General features: G+C 44.5%; 1 protein-coding gene across 15 annotated transcripts in view; it reads left to right on the plus strand.

Annotated features, from left to right (window-relative positions):
• KALRN (kalirin RhoGEF kinase) overlaps nt 1–24,517 on the plus strand; it is a 692,774-nt gene that overhangs the window by 565,105 nt on the left and 103,152 nt on the right. For 2 of the 15 annotated variants that reach the window (XM_070370403.1, XM_070370411.1), the window contains exon 1: nt 5,042–5,318. The exons of 11 other annotated variants lie outside the window; for them this stretch is intronic. In XM_070370403.1, the coding sequence (XP_070226504.1) occupies nt 5,234–5,318 (85 nt within the window). In that variant the 5' untranslated portion in view covers nt 5,042–5,233. Of the gene's footprint in view, nt 1–5,029; nt 5,319–24,517 lie in introns of those variants that run through there. 2 more of the 15 variants (XM_070370385.1, XM_070370392.1) reach the window with 2 other exon arrangements.

The following is a 24,517-nucleotide window of genomic DNA, read 5'->3' on the forward strand; positions in this document are numbered from 1 at the left end:
GCTGGAGGAAAAGGCAGGTAAGTGACTGGTTGGGGTGGGACTGAGGAAGGCAGGCCTGCCCATAGTCTCCGGAAACCATGCCACAGTCCTCTCTGGGCGTGTTGTGTAGAAGGCGTGTACTGTGCTTTTCACTGTAAGAAAGTTCTCACAGGAATCTCTAGACCGGAGTAGGGGCATAGTACAGTTGCTGTTCCTTCTATCTCTAGGCTGAGCTCTCATTAAGAAGCCTGGATAAATGCTGTGATTTTTAAAAACTCTGTTCCTATAGATCTGAGGAGAATAAGTCTAAAGGATAAAATGGGACACACCTGTCAGTGAAAAGGGCAGATGCCTGAAATCATGGTCCACTGTTCCTGAAGCCTGTGGCTAACTTTGGGCGAGAGGTCACTAGTCACTGGTACCAAGCCCAGTGTTGTGGTGTACTAGGCCCAGTACCTCTGCAGGCTGAGACCAGCAGGAATTCTTTGGGGTTCACTGTTGTGGGAAATAGAGGTGAGGTAAAATGGACACACAGACAGGTGATAGCCTAATTCATGCAAGATAGACTTGGAAACATCACTGAAGACAAATTCTGCCAAAAATAGGAATAAAAGTCAACCATCTGTTTGGAAATTAGGAACACTCCAGAGATAGTGCTGGAGAAGGAAATGGCAACCCACTCCGGTGTTCTTGCCTGGAGAATCCCAGGGACAGAGGAGCCTGGTGGGCTGCCGTCTATGGGGTCGCACAGAGTCGGACACAACTGAAGCAACTTAGCAGCAGCAGCAACAGAGATACTGCTATAGCTCAATGGTTCTTAGCCTGAACTTTGGGAGTGGGTGGGGTGGAGTTTGAAAACCTTGAGATTATAGACATTCCACTATCTTATGCAAAATGATGTTTATTTGGAGTGGGGCTCAGATAAGGTCCAGGGATAAATAAAACTTTGGGGAAGAAGTGTATTTAGGTGATGTCATCGAACCTCTCACACACACCCCCCTACCTCTCTCTCTCGTTTCATCTCTTTCCTCTGTGTTGGCTTTTTGGCAAGACGGCCTCCAGCTGCTTTAGGTTAACATTCTATCAATGTAGAAATCTTCTGAGAAGGGATTGCTACTTTCACAGTAGTTCTTGCTGTGGTCTCTAGTTTATGATCATTGGCTGAAATTGGGTCATGTGCTAAATCTGAACCAGTCCCCTTGGCTGGCTGGCTAAGCCCTGGTCACAGGCCTATCCTTAGAGTGGAGCATGAACACAGAGAGGGTGTCAGCTACATCCAAAAACATGGTCTAAGAATGGAGGAGAGCCGGTTTCTCAAAGAAAAATCAAAGTGCTGTTACAAAAAGAAGAGGGTGTAAATTGCAAACAGATGGGGAAGATTTCACTACCTAGAGAGTCCCTTGGACTGCAAGGAGATCAAACCAGTCAATCCTAAAGGAAATCAGTCCTGAATATTCATTGCAAGGACTGATGCTGAAGCTGAAACTCCAATACTTCGGCCACCTGATGCAAAGAACTGACTCATTGGAAAAGACCCTCATGCTGGGAAAGATTGAAGGCAGGAGGAGAAGGGGATGACAGAGGATGAGATGGTTGGATGGCATCACCGACTCAATGGACACGAGTTTAAGCAAGCTCCAGGAGTTGGCAAGCTCAGGGAAGCCTGGCATGCTGCAGTGCATAGGGTCGCAAAGAGTTGGACACGACTGAGTGACTGAACTGAGCTGAACTGAATTGGTCCTCAATGTGTGGTCCTTCTACCAACAACATGAACATCATCCTGGAACTTGCAGAAATGAAATCCTTAGGCCCCACCCCAGATCTACTGAATGAGAGTGGGGAGTGGGGCCCAGTAATCTGTGCTGTAACTTACTCTCCAAGTAATTCTGATGCACACTCAAGTTTGAGAACCACCACATTACAGCAGTGGCTCTCAAACTATGCTGCATCTTACAAAACACCTGGGGAACTTTGAAAAAATACTAATACAGCCTCACCCAAAGTGAATTAATCTGAATCTTGAGAGGGATAGGGGAGGAAGACCCAGGCATCAGTGGTTCTTAAACTTAGTTCCACCCTGAAATCACCTGGAGAACCTTAAAAAAAATACTAAGGCCTAGAATTTATTAATAGAAAAACTTCCCTGATGATTCTAATAAGCATCTGTGTTTAAAAACCATTGCCCTACCATCCCTCCAAATTGTCCTGAGGACACTTAAAACATCTAGATGTAGGTTAGAGGATTCAGGCACCTATTTTCTTAAATCCCTAAACTCAAAACTTGGTCAAATGATTGACATTGATTCCCTTTTCTTTCATGTTCATGTTGAGTCTGTTGTAGCAGCTAATTCCACAACGACTGGGATTGTTTCTGTTTGAGAATGTAGACCCAGTGCCTTAAACAGAGCCTGGCACATAGTAGGCACTCAGTATGAATCAGCCTGAAATTGGTCAGTGTCTTCAGTAGTGTTCAAGACTTCCTTTCTGGGTTTTAGACATCACTGGTCTTATTCTGGAAGGCACGCAAGGATGGCAATGGGACTCTTGGGTTGTTGATGCCTAACCAGTCTTCAGAATGGCCCAAAATGTGCTGATCATATCAACTTAAGATGGGTAGGTGTCCCTAATGGCTTTATTTTAATGTCCTTTAAATTGATAGTGAGTGGATTCCTGGTTAATAAGGACCAGTGGAAACATGCCTAATGAAGCCTTTACATGGAGACTAAGACTACTTTAAGGGTCTACTTGTACTCAGATTCTTTTTGAAGTATATTTATAGAGTTCGATCCCTGGGTTAGGAAGATCCTCTGGAGAAGGGAATGACAACCCACTCTAGTATTCTTGCCTGGAGGATTCCATAGAGGAGCCTAGCAGGCTACAGTCCATAGGGTTGCAAAGAGTTGGACATGACTGAGCAACTAACACTTTCATTTCACTGTACAACATTCTGTTACAGGTGTACAGTGTAGTGATAAGTTTAAAAAGCTATTTAACCATTTTTAAATACTGTATTTATAGTTGTTATAAAATATTCACTATATTCTCTGTGTTGTACGATATACCCTTATAGCTTATTTTTTACCTATTAGTTTCTGGTACTTTTATTTCTGAAGCAAGGGTGGAGTCTTCCTCAGACATCTAATTCAAGCCAGCTTCTACAAGATGACATCATTAGCCTCTTGCAAAAGATTTTGATGGAAAGATAATCCAGTGTCACCTGAACACGGGTAAAGAATCCACCTGCCATACAGGAGACCCAGGTTTGATCCCTGAGTCGGGAAGATTTTCCTGGAGAAGGGCTGGCAACCCACTCCAGTATTCTTGCCTGGAGAATTCCATGGACAGAGGAGCCTGGTGGGCTACAGTTCATGGGGTTGCACAAAGTCAGACACAACTGAGCAACTAACAGTTTCAGTTTTCAAACGCAAAGGCCCAGAGGAAGGTTTAACGTAAAAGAGGTTACTCATCAAGCAATTTTGAATCATCTTTGAATTCCTATCAGAATGCCCCAGTATTGGGTGGGTAGACCAAATGTTGATTCATATCATAGCACCCAGGCAGTGGATCAGAAGGAAACAAAGTTCATTGTTAGATGGGCTGAGGGGTCACGATGAGACTGACCAATAGAATGATCACTGAATCTGGGGTTTGGGCTGCATGAGCAATTTGAACTTTCATTTCTGTGTTTCATATCTTGAGCACCTGGGGCACACTTCCTGCTTAACAGTGAGATTATTATTTAAAAACTTGCCAAGAGAGGCCATCAGGGAGGTGGCAGTGGTAGACCCTGAAGGTAGATTTTGACTTTGGGTTCTGTTCTTCCTATGAAGTGAAGATTTTTAGAGTCTCTCTTTAACGTTAAATCATCAGAGCCTCATCACCATTCATTCATTCAGTTTCTTTCGATTTAAAAGAGGACTCTTACCTTATAAGGTTTTTTGGTGTGATCGATGAGTTAATGTATAGAAGGCAAAGTCTTATCCTGTGGCTGTCTTTCTTCCAGGTAGGAATTGAGTGATCAAGCTTCTGTTTCATCAAGCTTCTGCTTCTTCTCACAAGCTTCCTTTTTTTAAAAAAATCTAGGGCTATTGCTACCTTATGCGTGCTGTATGTTTCCAGAAATCCCTTCTCCTAAATTTGGACACAAAGGAATGGGAGAGATGTTTTGTGAGTGATAAAACTCAGTGGTTCATGGGAAGGTCCAGTTGGTGTGGTCCATGTGGGCTTCTGGGGGGCAGGGAGGTATAGTGGATATGAGCTTGACCTTGAAATATGAAAAGACTTAAAAAAGGAAACAGCTAGAGATTTAGGTAAAGGAATGATAGACCCACTGGGTGTGGTTAGGGGAATGAATGGACATCTTCCACCACAAGTAAGGTGTCTGCAGTTTCTCTGTAGGCACTCACTGGAATCTCTTAACAGCTACTTCATGGATATGTCTTTTAAAATTCTCTTAGCAACCCTGTAATATGGGGATTATTTTTCCCTCCTATGATTTTTAAATGAAGAAACTGAAGAATAAAAAAGTGAAATGACTTGCCTAAGGTCAGACAGCTAGTAGGGGACAAAGCTTTGAATTTGAACTTCGGTCTTACAGTTTCAAGTAACAACATTGCCGCCCTGGAGCCGATAAAAAGGGGAGGTACTATTATTATTTAACCTTAAATATTTAAAAGAAGGAAAGAAAAGGATAGGTGAAGGTATTTTCAACACAGAGGGGACTGTCCATGTTCAGAGGCTGAGGAGAAGGAAGAGGGAAACCTGTTAGAGAAAAAGCACTATGGAGTCTGGAACCTTCTACATTTGCTTCTTTCTAGCTTCATCAGGTTGTATATTTTAAGCCGGAGCTGACTGTGGCGGCCTTTGAGGAGAGGAAGTTACACTGAAGGAAAAGCACCTGTGTTGTGCTGTGGGTTGTGTACACTCGTCTCCTTGCATGCTCTGTGCCCTGGGTCAGAGCACCGTTGCATAAGGCTCTGGGCCACGCTGCCTGCAGGACTAGGGCAAGCAGCTGGACTTTGGAACTCCGCCCCCAGCCCCGCCCTCCCCGCCGGCCCCTCCTCTCCTCCCCAAGGTGGCTCCGGCTCCCAGAAAGTCGCAGCGGCTGCCGCGCGCGGTGCGGGACGGCCGGGAAGGAGGGCCGAGGTTGCGAGCTGCCTCCGGGGCCGCGGCGCCCGCCGAGGTGCCCTGCCGGCTGCACTCCCACAGGTGCTGGTGCCCCGGGCCATGCCGGAGCGCTGGGGCCACCGGCAGCATGAAGGGCGGCGACCGCGCGTACACCCGAGGTCCCTCTTTGGGGTGGCTCTTTGCGAAGTGCTGCTGTTGCTTTCCGTGCAGAGGTGAGTGTCGGCATTGGCACCTTCTTTTTAGGCAAAGACTGGACCGGCTGAATTGGGGCGGGGTGGGGGGGGTGGGGTGGGGGGGAGGCGGGACGTGGGATGGGGGAAAATGGGTCTGGGGAGTGAAGCACGGCAGATGGAGCATGGCAGTTTGCTCCCAGTTGTGTTCTTTGCAGTTTCTGCGGCACTACGCGGTTCTCTCGCTCTCTCAGAGAGCTTCAGACTTGGATGCGGAGCTCCAGTTTGGGAACTCAAGTTACTTATCAGCGACTTTGGTTGTTGGGCGCCAGTCTGCAGTGGGGTGGGGCGCTGATGCGGAGAATGGGGAGAGGTCACTGGGAGCTCTGTGCTCCCCGTAGTGGCAGAGTCACACTTTCCTGCTCTCATTTACATATGGACCTCAGCCGCGGGTTAACAGATGACTCTTAGCTATAGGAATGTATTTGACACTTGTCTCTACACCAGGAACTATTTTTGCCAAGTGACAACTTTATTTGGGGACTGGAGTCGGCTTTTCTGTGCCTGGGCTTTGGCAGGCTAGCGTGGGTTTGCAGCTCTGGGCCAGAGCTTGGCTCATTAATTAACCAAGAACTCTCTATGTACCCAATTAGGACTGTATTTAATTATTATGCTAATTTTAATGTTGTCAAGCAGCTTCGCAGGAAGCAACTCATTTCCCCAAAATCAGCCTGCAAAACAAGATCGTGAGAAGGATGACAGAAGGAAGGTTATCAGTGTGCAGCCCATCCTGAAAAAGAATGGAGCCCTTCCTAGACAGAGTTAGTAGATGTTCCTAACACATTTCATGTCTCTTTAACACCTCAGCTCAGAGGGTCTGTTTCTATGTAGTTAGAAGTGAGAAGATAGGCTCTCACTTGACATTGGTCTTTTAAAAATTTTGCCTGATGGTGTCTCGCCTCCACCCCTGTTTGTGATGTTCCAGTCTCCATGCCCATCTTAACCTGATAAGGTCCCCATGGAACTCTCTGGGACTTACTGGTGAATAAACTTTATCCAAGTGACCACCATCCTATGTGCCCACCCTATACACAGCTCTGACAAATTCTCCATCCTAAGCAGATATAAGGCCACAAAAACTAATTAAATCTGAAGGACCTTTCCCCAAGTCATTAAGATTCATACTCTCAGTGTTAGATTCTCTCAGTCTCTGCATTTAATTAAAACAGCTTAGAACTGTGTAGTAGCTAACTCTAAAAATCAAAATTCAGAGGGAGAAAGAATTTTAGGAGGTCAGGGACCCTCACAAAAATCCAAGCCTGGTTCAGAACCATATAAAACCGTGGCTGGGAATTGCAAGAAGCGGGTATTAAAAGGGAGAGAAAGCCGGAAATGGCCAAAGGGAATCTGAGTGGGTGGGTTTTCAGTGAAGGCTAGGCTGCTGTCCTGGTGCAGAGTTTCCAAGTAGGATTTCTAGGGAGTCCATTTCCTGTCCAAAGGCAAAATTTGGGAACTTGGGCGGTGCTTATCTAAAGGCCCTGCAGCTGCCTCCTTGAGTCCAAATGTGTGGCAGCCCAAGCTTCCTGACAGAATAATTCTCCAGGGGTCTTTCAGCCTTCAGTTTGTTTGTGAATTGCCCTGGCTGGCCCTCAGTGTTGTGGTGCAAGGAGGGGGCGGGGAGCTCACTTGGGGCGCCTGCTGGGTCATCTCCTGCCTGCAGGACTGGGAAAGCAGTGGCTGCAGGCTCTGTGGCTTGGAGAAGGGGATGTTGCTGCAGCCTGAGTGGAGGAGACTGTCTCAGCTGAAGACTGAGGGAAGCAAAAGTCCCGAGCAGTGAAAGCAGCTTAAAAGGGAAAAGGAGGATAACAAAGGTGGGTGCCTCTCCCCTTCTCCCACTTTACCCCTTGCTGCTGCTACTGCTAAGTCGCTTCAGTTGTGTCCGACTCTGTGCGACCCCATAGAGGGCAGCCTACCAGGCTCCCCGATCCCTGGGATTCTCCAGGCAAGAACACTGGAGTGGGTTGCCATTTCCTTCTCTGATGGATGAAAGTGAAAAGTGAAAGTCAAGTGTCCGACTCTTAGCGACCTCATGGACTGCAGCCCACCAGGCTCCTCCGTCCATGGGATTTTCCAGGCAAGAGTACTGGTGTGGAGTGCCATTGCCTTCTCCGACTTTACCCCTTACTCTTTCCTAAATTTAAAAGATGTGAAGATGGGAAACTGGGGCTCAAATCTGAGGAGGATGGTGGTGGACGTGACTTTAGCCAGCCTTCAAAAAGCTCCTGGCGCCACTGGGCAGGGTGACAGTGTCTGAGGTGTTGGGTACTGCTTGAGGTTTTCTGCATCTGCTGTAACAGAAGAGAGAGCTCTGAGTCCTCACCCAGCCTATAGACATCTATCTGGAAGCCGACTGAAAATATAAGGTCTTGTACTGAGCTTGAATGCATTGTCCAGAGCCCCAGAACTCTATGCCCAAGCTGAGACACAGAGAAGGACTCAGGAGAGTGTCCGAGGGTCTGATGGCATCGCCAGGGACCTGCCTGGCCTCCCTTTTCTGTTAAACCAGTTTCTCTGGTTGTAAAGATGACTGTGAAGCTGTCAGAACCCATACTATGGTTCCTAAGTCAAGGGGTCCTGGCTGATGGTGACTGGCTTCCATTCCTGCATTTAAAGGATACCTCCTAAAGTCTGGGAAAAAAGGAACCAAGAGGAAGTGGAATGTTTTGGTTATTTTTGACACAAACCTAAGCTGTCCTGGACTTGCTCTGGTGAATCCTAACACTGGAGTAAGAGTTAAGGATTTAGTGATGTGCCTGCTGCTGCTAAGTCACTATAGTCGTGTCCGACTCTTTGTGACCCCATAGATGGCAGCCCACCAGGCTCCCCTGTCCCTGGGATTCTCCAGGCAAGAACACTGGAGTGGGTTGCCATTTCCTTCTCCAATGCGTGAAAGTGAAAAGTGAAAGTGAAGTCGCTCAGTCGTGTCCGACTCTTAGGAACCTCATGGACTGCAGCCTACCAGGCTCCTCTGTCCATGGGATTTTCCAGGCAAGAGTACTGGAGTGGGGTGCCATTGCCTTCTCCAAGTGATGTACCTATGTGGCCTTTAAATCATATTTGGGAAAAATATAGACGAAGTTAGTGGAGCTTGTCTTTGGGTTTGGGAAAGTGAAGAAGGCAGCTGTCTGGTGTTCTTCTGTTCCAGTTTTTGTTTCTGTTGAGTATGAGTGTGGCAGAGAGGTTTGATGAAAGATGATGTTCCTTCCCTACCTTGAAATTAGTGTTAAAGAGCAGGAAAACTGAGAATCATTGGCAGAATGGAAATAGAGATGGGTGAGAAGGAAGGAGGAGAACAAATAACATTTATAACTGCCTTTTTGGAAGTGAAAAATAGCCAAACATGAAATAATGGTGTGTGTGTATATGTGTGTGTGTGTGTGTGAAGGGTGATCAATCATTGATGCCGCGCTCTGCGGAAAGTTTCAGGATTGCTTTGGCTAGTTACACTTTCCTCTACACCTGAAGAAGTGAGTCCATTCTGGATTGTTCTTTAATGATCTTAAGATTTTAAAAAGCAACTTGTTTCCAAGTGATGAAAAGGATTTCAAGTCACCTGGAGGGTTGCTAAGTCCTATGCTGTAGACTGGAAATTGTGACCTCTTAGATCACAGAGCCTGGAGATTTTTTAGACCTGAGTGGGTGGCAGTCAGTTTTAGAGGCTTTAATTTTCTAGTCAACTTGTAATTAACCTTGGGTCTATGGACAACTGTCCCTTCTTGGAAACGTTTCCTGACTACTGGCCTCCTCTGTTTCTCCACAGGGTTCATGGCCTTTATTCATACTTGCTTACTGTTGTATCATTGTCCTTGCAGCTGAAGCCCATGTGCCGACACGGCTCCCCATTTAGACAGTGAACAGTGACTGCTTCAGGAGACTGTCTCAGAGGTGAAAAGAGGAAGCAGTGGTGACTTACCCAGGCTGAGTCAGCTCACAGGAGAGCTGCTGGGATCACATTCCCATGGCTCTCTCATCACAGGGGTGGGTGGGTCTGGGCAAAGGTTATGGGGGTTTACAGGGCGTTTGCAAGCCATTTTCATCTATAATTTCTTTCTCCTCCCTACATTTTCCCAGAATAACTGAGTAGGAACCTTATTCAAAACCTTGAGTGTCCCTTCCCTGGCTCATTTTATAAACTGAATTTAATGTGTGAAACCATGACAGCAAGTTTCTTTAGAAAGGTGTTGGTAACCTCAGAGAGGAACAGAAGTGACCTTCACTTTGGTTTACTTTAGTTCACCTCCCAAAGGACAGAGAGGCCTTAGGACATTGAGGAATACATACCGTTTTCTTTATGTTCCAGGAAGTGCCTTTACCACTATGAAAACTGAATTGACCATTTAACATGTATGTTTTCCCAATACACCTCTTGGTTTTCTCTGCCTCCCAGGAATATACCTTAATCTGGGGAGAATTTCCCAACATACATACTGTCCGCAACCTAGGTCTTATGCTTCTCTTCCCATCTCTGATCCTCTGACTCAGTTCAGTTCAATTGCTCAGTCGTGCCTTACTCTTTGCGACCCCATGGACTGCAGCATGCCAGCCTGCCCTGTCCATCACCAACTTCTGGAGCCTATTCAAACTCATTTCCATTGCGTCAGTGATGCCATTCAACCATCTCATCCTCTGTCGTGCCCTTCTCCCTCCTTCAGTCTTTCCCAGCATCAGGGTCTTTTCCAATGAGTCAGCTCTTTGCATCAGGTGGTCAAAGTATTGGAGTTTTAGCTTCAACATCAGTCCTTCCAGTGAACACCTAGGACTGATCTCCTTTTGGATGGACTGGTTGGATCTCCTTGCAGTCCAAGGGACTCTCCAGAGTCTTCTCCAACACCACAGTTCAAAAGCATCAATTCTTCGGCTCTCAGCTTTCTTTGTAGTCCAACTCTCACATCCATACATGACTACTGGAAACACCATAGCTTTGCCCAGATGGACCTTTGTTGCTAAAGTAATGTCTCTGCTTTTTAATATGCTGTCTGGGTTCGTCATAGCTTTTCTTCCAAGGAGCAAGCGTCTTTTAATTTCGTGGCTGCAGTCACCATCTGCAGTGATTTTGGAGCCCCCAAAAATAAAGTCTCTCACTGTTTCTATTGTTTCCCCATCTATTTGCCATGAAGTGATGGGATTGGTTGCCATGATCTTAGTTTTCTGAATGTTTGATTCTCTAACTAGTTAATAGTAATAGGGATATCAATTATTCCTGTTTTCCAGTCATAATGTAGCCTAGTAGAAATAGGAATATATGGAATTGGTTGGGGTGGGGGAAACCGGAAATGGAAGCCAAATATCCTTCCTTTGGTACCACTATAAGTCCAGTATTCACTGGTCATGCTGTAGGCCTGTCACCACAGTGGTTCCATGTGCCGCAAGTTGGTAAGTCCTAGCCTGGCGTGTTGCAGTTCACGGGGTCGCAAAGAGTCAGACATGACTGAGCGACTGAACTGAACCTGAGATAAAAAGATAACAGCTCAGACTCTTGTGTTTTTATGCAATGTGTGCATGAGGGAGGAGGGATTCACTTCCGAGTCCAAACTGTGTTGTAGGCCTGCCTTATTCTGGAGTAGTGCTTTTGTTTCTACTTAGCAAAGTTCTTCTTGAATCTTGATGCTTCTCTTCTGCCCTAAAAACACTCCCCATCCTTTTGATGCTGCTCCTCTTCAGTGAGTGTAAGTGGCTGCGTGACCTGCCCTCTCCTTCAGACCAAATCCCAGATTTTCCCTGCCCTTGAAAGAGCATGGATCTGAACTCTGAGAAGGGCTTCTCAAACGGAAGGGGCTAGCTATTCATGGGACATTAGAATTAGAAGTAACTTCAGAGCTATTTAATAGATCTTTTTTTTTTTCTACAAGAAGAAACAGATTCAGCCATTTAGTAGCAAGGTCAGACCTATAGCCCTTTCCCAGCACTCTTTCCGCAACTGCGTTTTTCTCTTCCTGCCCATGCAATCAATTTCTCTTACTCTGGACAAAGACATCTGGGGTCAGCCTCTACCCTTCTCAGTTGGCTTACCCAATTGAGAAGGGTAGAGGCTGACCCCAGGCTGGAACTTGGGTGTTGACTGTGGAATGATCTGTGGTTCCTGCAGGGTGACTGGAGTCACTGGGATCTGGACCTGCCTGGTCTCTTTTGAGCGGCTGTTCCATCCCAGGACCAAAGAAGGCTGAGCATCTCTGGCTCTCCCAGAACAGTTTCTGCACATTGTTCTTAGTAAATATTTGTCCATGTTTTTCCCTCTGGTTCAATTTAATTCCAAGGGTCCTTTCCCCCGCATTTTTCTTGTCTTCTTTCATGAACTGTATGCTTTTGGGTGAAAATGAAGCAATGAAATGCATTCCTATCATTCCATTTTTAAACATCACTGGTTTTTATGTAACACACAGTGTTTTAATTCATTTGACACATGTTTACATGTTGACTGCCTGCCAGCCCTGCCCTGGATACTGGGGGAGAATGGATGGGAATCATAATGGTGCTGACCCCATTGGGCTGTTATGAGGATTAGTTAAGAGAATGTATGTAAAGGACTTAGCTTACCACCAGGTATATAAAGTGCTTTAAAAAGGTTAGCTACTGATGGTAACAGTAATTGTAATATTAGACGTAGAACGCATACCCAGGGGGCTCCCAGCTAAATATGTGGGGTCTTCTGGGTGAAAACGCTGCAAATATACCTTCCTAGGGAACTTCATGGTCTTGGTTCAAACCATTGTCAACTGTGCCTCACTGCTGTAGAGCTGCCACTGTGGGGAAAGAAGGCCAGTATCTATAAGGATGATAGGGATTTCCTTCTTTGACACTTCTAGTATTATAATCACTGGTTACATAAAAGAACGCTTGAGAGTAGGTACTGGCAAGATACCATAAGCATCCTTGAGTTATTCTTCTCTGAGGGGAAACACAGTGTGTAAGAATTGGATCGTAATTACACCATTATTGAAGTTTAGGTCCTGAGAACCTATGTTAAGTAAAAAGATGTCATGTCCTGCCAGCCCCTTGACTTTGGCTAAGAATCCAGTGAAACATTTTTCTGATCCACCAGCCAGCATTTGTTGCACATCCTTCATTTGCAAAGATTTGCAGGTCCTCTTCAGGCTGTTTTTGCCTACGTAAAAATCATGACCTGCTCACCACAGCCCTTGAGGTTCTAGACATTTGTCTGAGGTTTGGCCAGTATCTTGTATATTCCTTGTGGATGGGAGACATGGGTAGCTTGGTCTCTTCAGTGACTAATGGAGCTCCTCTCTTGAGGTTGACAGAACCTTCTGTGTTACACTTCCTGGAAGGAGGGGAGCCCTGGTTAAACACCTGTGAGGCAGCCAAGAGGCTGCCAGGTTGACTTTTGCCAGATAAAAAGCAAAGATCAGAGTTACGGAACAAGTCCTTTCACATTTTTCTTACTTTCCTGGAGACCACAGTGAGGAAACTGACAAATTGAAAGGAAGGGAAACTCCCTTCTGCTGCTTGGTTGAAACAGTACCTCATAAAACACCTCTGTATCCAAGATCCTGCTCTCCTTGGGGCAGGATTAGTTGTAGGCCTGTGTTTGGTCTCTTAGGGTACCTTGTATGTGCAGGCTCAGGACTGATCAGGAAGTCCCAGTTTCTTCCCTTCCTCCATTAGCATATCCATTATTGCTCCCAGGGAGAAAGGGATATTACCCTTCCCCATCCAAAAATGAACCAAGCCTAACTGTTCAAAAGAATCACAAACACGCCACTTTGTGCAGATTTTGGATCTCAGCCTCATACCTGTGTGGTGCCACCTCCTCTCCTCATCTTAAAGGAGAAGAGCTCCAACAGTGGTTACCACTGGAGAACATATTAGAGATACAGATTCTTGGCCCTACTGATTCAAATTCCATTGACCACAACCCAGCGGTCTGCGTTTTAACAAGCTCTCCAGAGGGCTTCATATTTTTGGTTTGTTCTTTCCTCTCCACCCTCTCCTACCTTCCTCCTCCCTTCACCCAGCTCCGGCAAGGGCATCTGTGACCTGCTTCCTAGGGATTTTGCTTCCTGGGGATTGAGAAGTGGGGAGGGGGGTCCTTCCCACTCACTGTTACTTGAGGGGGATGGGATGGGAGGAGGGGTTGGCATTAAGACTCATGCACATCTTCTCGGAGCCCTTTAGCCCCAGGGGCGAGGAAGGGTAGTTATGGCATCCTTCTTCCCATTTAAGACTCCTTCACTTTTGTGATCATTTCCCTCAGACTCTTAATGGTAACTATGCTTAGTTAAGAAAAAAATCAAAAGTTAGGCAAACCAAAAGGCCATAAAAATAAAACTTTGATAACATAATCCTAACTACCTAGAAACAACTACTTAACCATTTAATATATTCTTTTCTATGTTTTTGCTCCCTTTTAAAATAAATGAGTTCATATTATATATTCTGTTTTTAAACAAGATTTTGCTTAATCTTTGAAATGTCTTCCCAAATAGATGTATTTCCAGGATATCTTTAGTGGCTACAGAGAGTTTTGCCATAGGCAAGACTTGAACTTGACAATTGTCAGGACTGATTTAATACAATGGCTAAAATTTGGTGGGAAGGGATGAGGAAGAGCTTTGGGTTAAGAAATAGATCCTTCCAGAATCAGGTTGTTCAGACAGATTCTTGTGGCATTTACATATCTCCACTCCCTTCGTCGCAGCTTTCCTTTCCAAGGAGTACAACCTACCTCCTTACCCCCGTGAGACCAGTATGCACAGGGCTAGAGCTGCAGATTTTACCCACTCAGCCTTTTCTTGCTTACTTGGTGTTAGGAATCTCCTCAATCCTGAGGCTTCTAACTGTGTAGTTGCTTTCACCAGCAGGTCCAGAAATTTTTCTCTTTCTCTTTTTGAGACATGCCTCCAAAGAGATAGGTCATTTCAAAATGATTGTTATTGGGAAAGAGAGTCTTGATTTACTTTTTTCTGCCTTGGGAAAGCATTTGAAAATACAGATAAATGATGATAAAATTCCATTACTTAGAGAGAGCCGTGTTAACATGTTGAATATATCCTTTTTATCTTTTTTCATGCGTGTATTTTTTCCAGAAATATGATATAGTAGTGTTATAAACTTTTTTCACATAACATATTAAACAATTTTCATGACATTTTTGTGAATGCATCCAGTGATATGCCAGCTCAGTTCAGATTGGGATTGTTAAATATTCAGGATTTTAAGAGTGGATGGTTAAGCTTGAGATCAGCCATAGTGGGAGTATTTATACTAAGAGGGTCACCAGACACCACAAATCAAGGTTTTTTGTTTTATTCAGAAATCTGTTTTAATAGTATAGCACTAGATGCTCATTTTATCATGTGTAAATAAGGTTTGTTTTTATCGTCAACCTCCCTATTTTTGGTTGTTTCTAATTTTGCTATTGTCAACAATATTATAATGACCATTCTTATAGTTAAGTCTTGACACAAACCTATAATTACTTCCTTAGGATAAATCCTGTAAAGTGGAGGTCCTGAAAGAAATGACATCCCAAATTTCAAGACTAAGTTGCCAGTTACCCCCAATTCTGTACTCTTTGCCAGCAAGAGTATACTGTTCTTTGTTTAAAGAGGATTAATGAGAAACATCCTCTGGGACCAGGAACTTCATGTCTCTCCTGTTGTTTACTTCTGTTTACATTTTCTGAATTAACTTAATTCTTTTTTTATAAGGATATGCTGGCTGAGAGCCTTTGTTTCTTAAGCTATGTTCTGATAGATATGGTGTAAAAAAATACACTTTGTGATGGTAATGGATTGAGAGGCAATATATCATAATGATTAAGAGCTTGGACTCTGGAGCCAGAATGGATTTGAATCCCAGTTCTACAATTTACCTATGTGACTTTGTGCAAGTTACATAAACTCTGCCTCAGTTTCCTGATCTGAAAGATGGATCATGAAGTCTAGTCATGGAGATCTTCCAAGGCTTAGATGGGTTGACATATGTTGTCACCTAGAACTGGCACGTGGGGAGTGGTACGTAAGTGCTGGATTATTGTTAGCATTAGTGGGTGTATAGACGTCTCTGTGGAACTGTGCTGTCACCTTCAAATGATTTCATCAGTTCCTTAATCATATGAGAAATCGAGCTGAGCGTATTTTGTATGCTTAGTCCCCAAATATTTGAATACCATGTGGCAGATATTAGACTAGCAACCATAGAGAGTTTAAGATGTTTCTATGCCCCTGAGGATCTTTTAGTTCAACTTGGGGGTGCTTGATAAGTATGAAACAGTAAATAATGACCCCTCCAAAAAAACAAGGAAAATAGTTGCTGAAGACAATAAGAGGAAAGATGCTTCAAGGATCTGCCTGGTTTCTTACTAAAATAATTATGCAGAGGCCGATGGGAGCACAGTGGCCTGGGGATCTGAGAGGGCTTATCAGGAGATTTAGGGTTCTCTCTGGGCCTTACAGGTTTTTAAAAATCATTTTATTTATTTATTGTGGCTGTGCTGAGTCTTTGTTACAGGCTTCTCTCTAGTTACGGTTCACGGACTTCTCACAGGTTTCTCTTGTTGCAGAGCGTAGGCTCTTGGGCACACTGGCTTTTGTAGTTATGGGCCCAGTAGTTCCCGGGCTCTAGAGCACAGGCTCAACAGCTGTGGGACATGGGCTTAGTTGCCACATGGCATGTGGAATCTTCCCTGATCAGGAATGGAACCTGTGTCTCTTGCGTTGGCAGACAGATTCTCCACTGAACCACCAGGGAAGCCCCCTACAGGGGTTTTTAAAGGGCTGAGTATATAGTGTGCTTAAAGCCAGCAGGGAAATGCAGTAGACCATAGAGGAAAGGTTAGACCCGCCTTCTCAAGCTATGCTAATTCTGTAGCCACCAGCCATATGTGGCTATCGAGGACTTGAAATGAGCCCTGGTCCAAGTGGAGCTGTACTGAAGTGTAAATTACATGCCAGATTTAAAAAATTTACTTCAAAAAGTGTAAAATAGTTCAGTGATCTTTTTATAGATTACATATTGAAATGATGGTGTTTTGGACATATTGGGTTAATATGATATATGAAAATTAATTGTATCTGTTTTTACTTTCTACTGTGACTACTAGAAGATTTTAAATGATGTAAAATTATGCAATTTTATTTTTTGTGTAATATAAAATACATGGCTCATATTTGTGGCTTGCATTGTATTTCCCTTGGATGGAGCTTTCCTGCATCTTATAGTCCATGATACATTGATGTGCCAGAGTAGAAAGGATATAAAATTAGAAACTGTCGTCCCACTCCAGGGCTAATCCCAGCCCATTCCCTCAGTCCTCTCCGTAATTCCAGGAGGATAGCAGTCTCTCTGATGCTTGAAGATGCCCACAGGCCTTCTCCACTGAAACCTTCAAGAAAAGCGGTTATACATTTTCCTTTCTGAGCCAACATAGTTTGTGAGGAAACAAGACTGAAATCCAAGTTCTCCTCAGAGAGCTCAGATTAGCCACCTTTTGGGAACAAAATGAGGGAAAGTCTTAAAAAGAACAGTGAACAGGGAGAGTGACAATGTGCTCCCAGCTCCCAACTCTCTAACCCGCAACTGACTGACTTCACTCCCGTCCTGCCTCCTCACGTGACATAAGCATGGCTGGCCTGTCCTGAGGATCTGAGGGACACGATGGGGCTGTGTGGCAGGGTGAGGGTAGCCTCACTGCTCTGACTTGGGACTGAGATCCAGAGGAGATCCCAGATTTTAAATTTTACATCATTTAAAATCTTCTAGTAGTCACAGTAAAAAGTAAAAACAAACAGGTACAATGAATTTTCATATATCATATTTAACCCAGTATGTCCAAAACACGGTCATTTCAATACGTAATCTATAAAAAGATTGCTGAACTATTTTACATTTTTTGAAGTAAATCTTTTAAATCTGTCAGTCCCACCAAGTCAGCTCTTGGATGAACTCAGGCAAGTTTCATTTTGCCATTGAGCTGAATGACGTTCGATGTTTGATTCATTCTGAGCATCATTTTTCATTCCATTTTTGTCCTTTCAAAGCTTCACTGAGTGCTTGACAGAGTGCAGCGTTGTACAGATATTGGGACCATCTCCCTATCTGTGTAGGGAAAGTGTATATATAGCTCGCCTTGTTTGTATGGTGTCATAGATTGCTAGAATGTTACCGCATCACAGAACAAAAGATCTCAGTTTTATCCTTGAGAAGAGCACTTTGGAAAAGATAAAGGGCTTGCCTGAAGTCTTACCTGGTACTGAGTAAAATAATATTCTGTCTGTAGCATACTGCTTATACTTTTATAGAAAAGATAGTGGAATTGCTTCTCGGCCTTTTGGCTAAGACCAAGTGTAGAAAAGACAGTGAAATGTAGAATGAAAAAGTGAATGTTAGCCGCTCAGTCATATCCGACTCTTTTCGACCCCTTGAACTGCCAGGCTCCTCTGTCCATGAAATTCTCTAGGCAAGAATACTGGAGTTGGTTGCCATTCCCTTTTTCAGGCATCTTCCTGACGCAGGGATCAAACCCAGATCTCCTGCATTACAGGCGAATTCTTTACTGTCTGAGCCACTAGGGAAGCCCAAATGTAGAATAGTCCTGCTCTTTTGTTTTGGGGAATGGGGAGGGTAGAAGCACTGAATCAAGTCTTCTAGGAGATCCAGCTCTTTGGAAGGAATCTAGGAGGGCAGGGGTCCCAGTGAATGAGAAGTCACTCTCTGGTTCCTGAAACTATGTCTGTGCCACCTGCTCTAGATTTGCTCCCATTGGAATCTGGCCTGCCATGGCCATTTGCATCCGGTGTTTCTAAATGTCTAGAGGGATCCTGGGGGAACTTTACAACTATGAAGTCACAGCTGAATTCCCAGACGCTGGAGCTGAGGTTTAGGTTCCACTCGTCCTGACCAAGTCAGGATCTGTTCCACTGGCCTGGGGTCTCTAGGTGAGGCCAGGCGATACTGGGGACCTTCTTTAGACATATCATGGGGCCTTCCTATTACCTTCTAGGCCTGATGGAAGGTCAAGGTTGATCCAAAGCCAGGCCTGGGTAGCCTGCTCCTATCTAATCAGGGTCTCATGAAGCCCTCCCAAACAACCCAGGGAGGTCTGTGGCTGCCACGGTATTCTGGGGACCTTACTCAAAGTTTCCTGGACTGGTCATCTCTGACTCCCCCAGAACTGGAGGATAATTGGAGATCACAGCCAGTGAACAAAGTGGACATAGCGTTGCCCTTATAAATTTACAGTTTAGAGAGGGCAGCAGATCTCTCACACACACAGATCTCTGTAAGTGTTCTCAATGGATGCTATGAGAGTATCTGTTGGAGGGAGAGAGAAGGAGGTAGAATTTACACTAGGGCAATAGGGAACTGGTAGGAGAAACTGACGTAAGTACCAAAAGTTTTGCTACTGCCATTCTTCTCGTCCCTAAATGTGTATCATTTGCATTCTGAGTCTCATTTAAAAGAGTCTTTTGCAAAAGTTTTGCTCACTATCATGGGAAAACAAACACAGGGGCGTAAAGTAAAAGAGGCATAAAGCTAGATAGTTTTTGGAGGTTCCCTTACTTGACACTGGCTTGCTTCAAGAGCTTATGTGCCTTTCTGTGATCCACAAGTACCTGGGGAACCTGTTCAGTGTCCACAAAGGACCACTGGTGAGGGCCTCACTTTCTAATTCATGACCTGAGTCCTTGGGAGCTGTCATATTCCTCCATACTGTGAAACTGGGATCCAGAGAAAGGGGCTAAATTCCCACTCACCAGTACCCACCCACCTTGGGTTTCCCCACCCCTGCCCCTGGCTCTAGTTTCTGCTTTGGGGCATTACCATCCACAGCTGCCACTTCTTGTAGGGATACACCTCCCTCGTGTGTGAGGACAGTTTTCAGCCTAGTCGAAGTGATCGTCTTCAGTAGTGTTGTAGACTTGACTTGACAACATGTAGGACATTGTACTCGATGGCTTCTGAGACTCTTTCCAGTTCCCATTCCACACAAGGGTTTAAAAAACAGACAATTCTATTTATTTACTTGGATTCTGTGTGAAAACAGAGAAGACCTCAGTAACCTTTTGAGTTTTTTCCCGTCTTTCTAATTTTTAAGTCCCTGTTTCTTTATGCTTTGGTTTGAAAATTATACCCCCTTCCCAATTTAACTTATGTCTTAACCACCAAATGGTGCTTCCACTTGGAGTATAGTCAGCCACCTCTCCCAGAGTGTCTGTGGATCTCCTCAAACAGCCAGCTTCCCAGCTCCTTCCCAGTGAGGTGGTCAGGTCTAAATTTAACTGTGACCTTCTGCCAGCATATGCAAGCTTGGGCTGCAAGAGCAAAACAGAGCCGATCTGTCCTCAAGGGTGTGTGTGAGGCTCCTCCAAAGGCCAGAGCAGCCTTGTGGGGAGAAGAGGAGGACTTCAGGGTAGGGAGAAGTATAGTCATCCCAAGCGACGATTGGAGTTTATCCAGGCTTGGCTGGGTCCCTGGAGAAAGTCAGCTAAATTCTCCACCCTCTTGGTTTCCTCCCATTGCAAAGAATCAGCAACATAACTCACCTGGATTTGCACTTACCGTGGCTTCTTGCCAAGCATTATGCCACAGTTGTGTGTTCACTGTTGCCTCTTATTCCAAAATCAGCAATCCCAGGTTCATGAGATACAATCTGCACATTGTATTATGTAGATTTCCACCCCGGTTTGGTTGTCTGGAGTGTATCTTTGTTGGGTTTGTGTCTTTTTATGTATCGACATGTACATATCTCAGAGACAGGACAGAGACATTGTCCATAATACTGGAATAGCTTTGCACATTTTTATACTAAAAATGTATAAATGCAAAGGATTGAAACTGCTTTAGTTTGTAAAATATTTCTTATTATAATTTAGTCACACCACCAATTTGTGTTTATAGTCATGATTAGCAGCCTACACCATAAAATTTATACATACATATGTGACATTTTTAGAATGGTATCAGATTGTGACTCAGATAGGCAATCTTATTTTTCTGTTTGATCTCTAACAAACAGAGGCAGGTTTGGAGAGGCTACATGGAGTGTGTCTTTCTGAAATGCCCCAGTTTGTACTTGCCAGGAGAACCAGATTGCAAAACTTCTAGAGCTGTGATTCTAGTACTTTGTAACAATGTCCAGTTAGTCTTACAAACAGGGACTTGACTCGGAAGGGAACATGGGCCATTTAGCTATCTTGTGCTCATCTGTCATTTTCTGTAAGTAAACAAGAAGGATTTTGAGGGCAATTCTCTTTTGAGCTCAGGTCTCTAAGGGAAGTGTGAGTTAGAGGGGTCAGACTGAGTTTCCATCCTGTCATTAGAATTTACTAAACTGCATTAGTCTAGTTACTTCTTTATGCTAATTTTTTCATCTTTATACTTGGGAAAATACAGGTATTTACTGGAGTGTATCTCCTAATATAGTCTTTGCTTTCTGGCGCATAGACTGCACTCTGTAAATGCTAGCTTATGAATAATCATATTCTTTCTCATTATCAGATATTTCTCTGTCTTATAGGGCAGTAATTTGAGATGGACCATTAAGTGGGATGGAGGATTAGTGGACATTTTTCAAAGCTTTCCAGGAAAGCAGACCTGAAACTTATTAGACCTCTAATTAATGGCCTTTTTGCCCAATTTTTGATCCGTGGGAGTGTCCATTTTCAAAAATAAGTTGCTGAACTGGTGGGTCCTAGGGCTGGTTCAGGCTGCCAGTTTTTCTTAAGAGGTATAAAGGTCTCCTCCTTACACCTGGAGGCCAGTGTGTTGGGTTCTTAAGCACTTTCTCAGCAGGTTATCTCTAACAACTTTTATATTTATTTGTTTAGTCTGTGCCATTATCCTGTATTCATGTCCAAAGTTGATCAACTTGGATATGCTCCTTTAATTACTGCAGTTATCTGCTGTGCTCTGGCGCATATCTGATCTTCCGTTTATGGCTCAGAAATGTCCTCCCTGTCATCAGCAGCCAGTCAGAGCTTCTTGTATTCAGAAATCGCATTTATCACTTATAAACAAAGAAACTTGACATTTTGGTTATTAAATAAATATAGTATTGGTTAGACTTAGATTACTTTTACCAATAATGAAACTCACAGACCTTCGTGTTCAGTGAGAAAGAGGAAGTAAAAAGTCTCTAAAATTGATTTTCTTTGGGCCTATGTGGAGTCAGGCATGTGATCGTCCTTGACTTAATCCCCATGGCCCAGAGAATAAAATATTCCAGTTATTTTAGGACCTACCCCTGAGATGTGGGTGGGGCTGGAGATTGAACAGGGACAGGGTTTCAACTCACAAAGCTGGGAAATCTGAGGTGCTCCTGTGAAGGGGAAAGAAAGAAGTGGGTGCTGGGGAGACAGCTAGCAGATATCTTCTCTGTTGACCTATAGGCCCCTTGGCCTAATGAGAAAGTGCAGTGAGTTTAAGGACAAGTCAAGTCCCTCTGCCTCCTCTGTTGGGCGTGCTCAGAGGACAGCACCAGCAGCTCTTCTGGAGAAGTAAGGTTGGGTGCAGGGAAGGCCTTGTGAAGAGGTAACATGGGGAGTGGGTCTTGAAGGGTCAGGAGAGATCATCTTCATCCAGGTAGCTGGGCAAAGGAAATAGCTTGGGGAAAGAGGTGGGGTCCGGGCATGAAAGGGAGTGTCTGGAAATGATTTACCAGGTGCCACTACAGCCTCCCCTTTGGTGTTCTCTGGGGAGTCAGCCTACACATTTCACATCTGAGAAGACTGGGGCTCAGACAGATGAAACCATTTTCCCAACAGCATGTGGTTAATAAATTGAGTCCTGGTTTCTTCTCATTTTTCTACTCTGTCTCCCACTTACCCTGCTGCCCGCCCAGCTTGATTCTGATCCTTGCATCAAGTTCTATATTTTTTATTACTGTGCTGGAATTTGGTACAGTTCCATACTGTGTTCTGAAACTATGGGATAGGTTTGTAGTTCCAGAAGCAGCTTTTTCTTGCAGGATATTACTTTTATTTGCATATATAAACCCTGTGCTGCCAAAGCTCTTAACCTAAGTATTGCCTACACACACACACACACACACGCACACGTGCACACACTGTTATACCCTAAATAGCAGAGGCCTAGAATGTTTGTCTACTTTTGCCAACATCTGACTGTGATTATCTTTAACCACAGTCACTCTTGTTTGTCTCTTAAAATAGTATCAACTCTCTCAGGGAGGCTGTTTCTAGTCATCACAGCCCTCCCAGAACCCTGTGTGTTCCACCTGCCTTCTCCTGGTAGGAGGGCAGCCTGTGATTGACTGTGATTAATTTCCTGCTCCCTTGTGTTGACACTCCTGAATTCTTCCATAGGGTTCACAGACCTCTCCTAGTGAGACCACTAGATTTCACCTCCAGAGCCCCCTGTTAACCTGAGTAACTGAAAGTGTAGCTTTCCCTGCAATGTCCATCATCCCTTCTTCCTTCTGTGCCTTTCTCTGCCGACGGGCCCTGGACTGTGCAGGGGTCGCCTCCCCCACAGGAGAGCTGCCTACAGGCCCACCTGTGTCTGACCTGTGGGGTGGACCCAGCCAAGTTTTTTCTTTTAATTTGATTGCCTTGGGTCTTAGTTGTGGCACGGTGGATCTTCGTTGGGGTGTATGGACTCAGTAACTCCACAGTATGTGGGATCATAGTTCCCTGGCCAGGGATCAAACCCACATCCTCTACATTGCAAGGAGGATTCTTAACCACTGGACTACCAGGAAAGTCCCAACCCACCCAGTTTTTGGAATGGAATATCCATCTCTGCTGTTACTTGGCATAGATATTGAAAATGTGCACCCTGACTGTGGGATTCTATCTCAAAGAAAGTCAGTATTCCCCTCTGCTAGCCTGTCAGATTCCTTTGCTTTAAAGTAAAAGTTGCCTCATTTGACTTTGAACTTGATGAGAGTTAGAGGGAAATAAAGGTTGTTCTTGTTTTTTTTTTTTTTTCCCCTCATGGTTTCTATCTATGGATCACCCCCCTCCTAACCCTGTCCCATCCTCTGGAATAATACATTATACCAAGCTAGGAAAACCTGCTCTCAGATGGGACCCGATGGTCTTTGAGCAGGTCTTTCTCACAGCATCACCAGGAGAAGGCAGATGAACAACTTCAACTCACATGTGTGGTTCTGGGTGGTGTGCTCTGGACTGGGATCCTACTACTAAGAGATCCCTTTTCTGAAACAATCAAGAGACGCATGGATTGCAAATACAAAACACTCATGGTAAGGATAGAAAAAATAGTCTTATCAAGATTGCTTTTCCATTTTTCAGGCTTTCTCTGTGCTTTGAACAGTGTGTCCTCCAGAGTGGGCATGGGGGTCACCCACTGGGCTGTGGTAAGCCACTCCTGGGGCTACTGTTGGGCTCTATTGCTTGTCCTGAACCACAGAAGTTGTTTCTGCACAACCCTGTGATAGTAGAATTGAAAGGTGAGGCGCTTAATGGTAGAAAATAGGTTTGGGAGATGTAGTTTGCAAATGAGCTTATGAAAGCCCTATAAATATTTTTATGATGTACTGTGCAATTTCCATTCTTTGGGGTTATAAATAGTTCAGATTTTCCTCACTTGCAATTTCAACTAGAAATTTTAAGATTCGTTTTTGTGTGCGCAGATAATAGGTGCATTAAGACATTTTCACTCTCATTTATAATGTGGCCCTTCATCCAAATGAGGGTCAAAACCATAAGAGTATAGATTTTAGAGTCCTGCATACCTACCCTAAATACTGGCTCTGTCACTTAGCACCTCTGCAACCTGCCAGAAAGGACTTAACCTCTCTATGCCACATCCTTGGTGTCAAATGGGCATCGTAATGGCACCTATACATGGGCAGTGTTGCAAGCCTTACACAAGACTGGAAATAAAATGATTAGAGTGTTTGTCATGTTGTAAGATCTCAGTAGAGAACATACAGAATGTAAAGGTGGATGATGTGATATCGCACAACATTGCTCTACACTTATATGGTTAAAATGGTAGATTTTATGTCAAGCAGGTCCCTAGACTCTTTTTTCCACCTGCCCTTGTGGTTCTTGGGGTTGATGGGGGCAGGGTGGCAAGTGCAGCGTCTCCTTGTCCTGGCCCTACCTGATCTCTAACCTAGTCCTCTGTCTACCGTATGCGTGGCCACAGTCACTGGGGGGTTGGATGGGACAGTGCAGATGGCTCTTTGGGACCCACCCCATTGAGCTGCAGTGACTACAGGTGCTGCGTCAGTT

Source organism: Bos mutus, chromosome 1 (genome assembly GCF_027580195.1).
Source record: "Bos mutus isolate GX-2022 chromosome 1, NWIPB_WYAK_1.1, whole genome shotgun sequence".
Classification (NCBI taxonomy): domain Eukaryota; kingdom Metazoa; phylum Chordata; class Mammalia; order Artiodactyla; family Bovidae; genus Bos; species Bos mutus.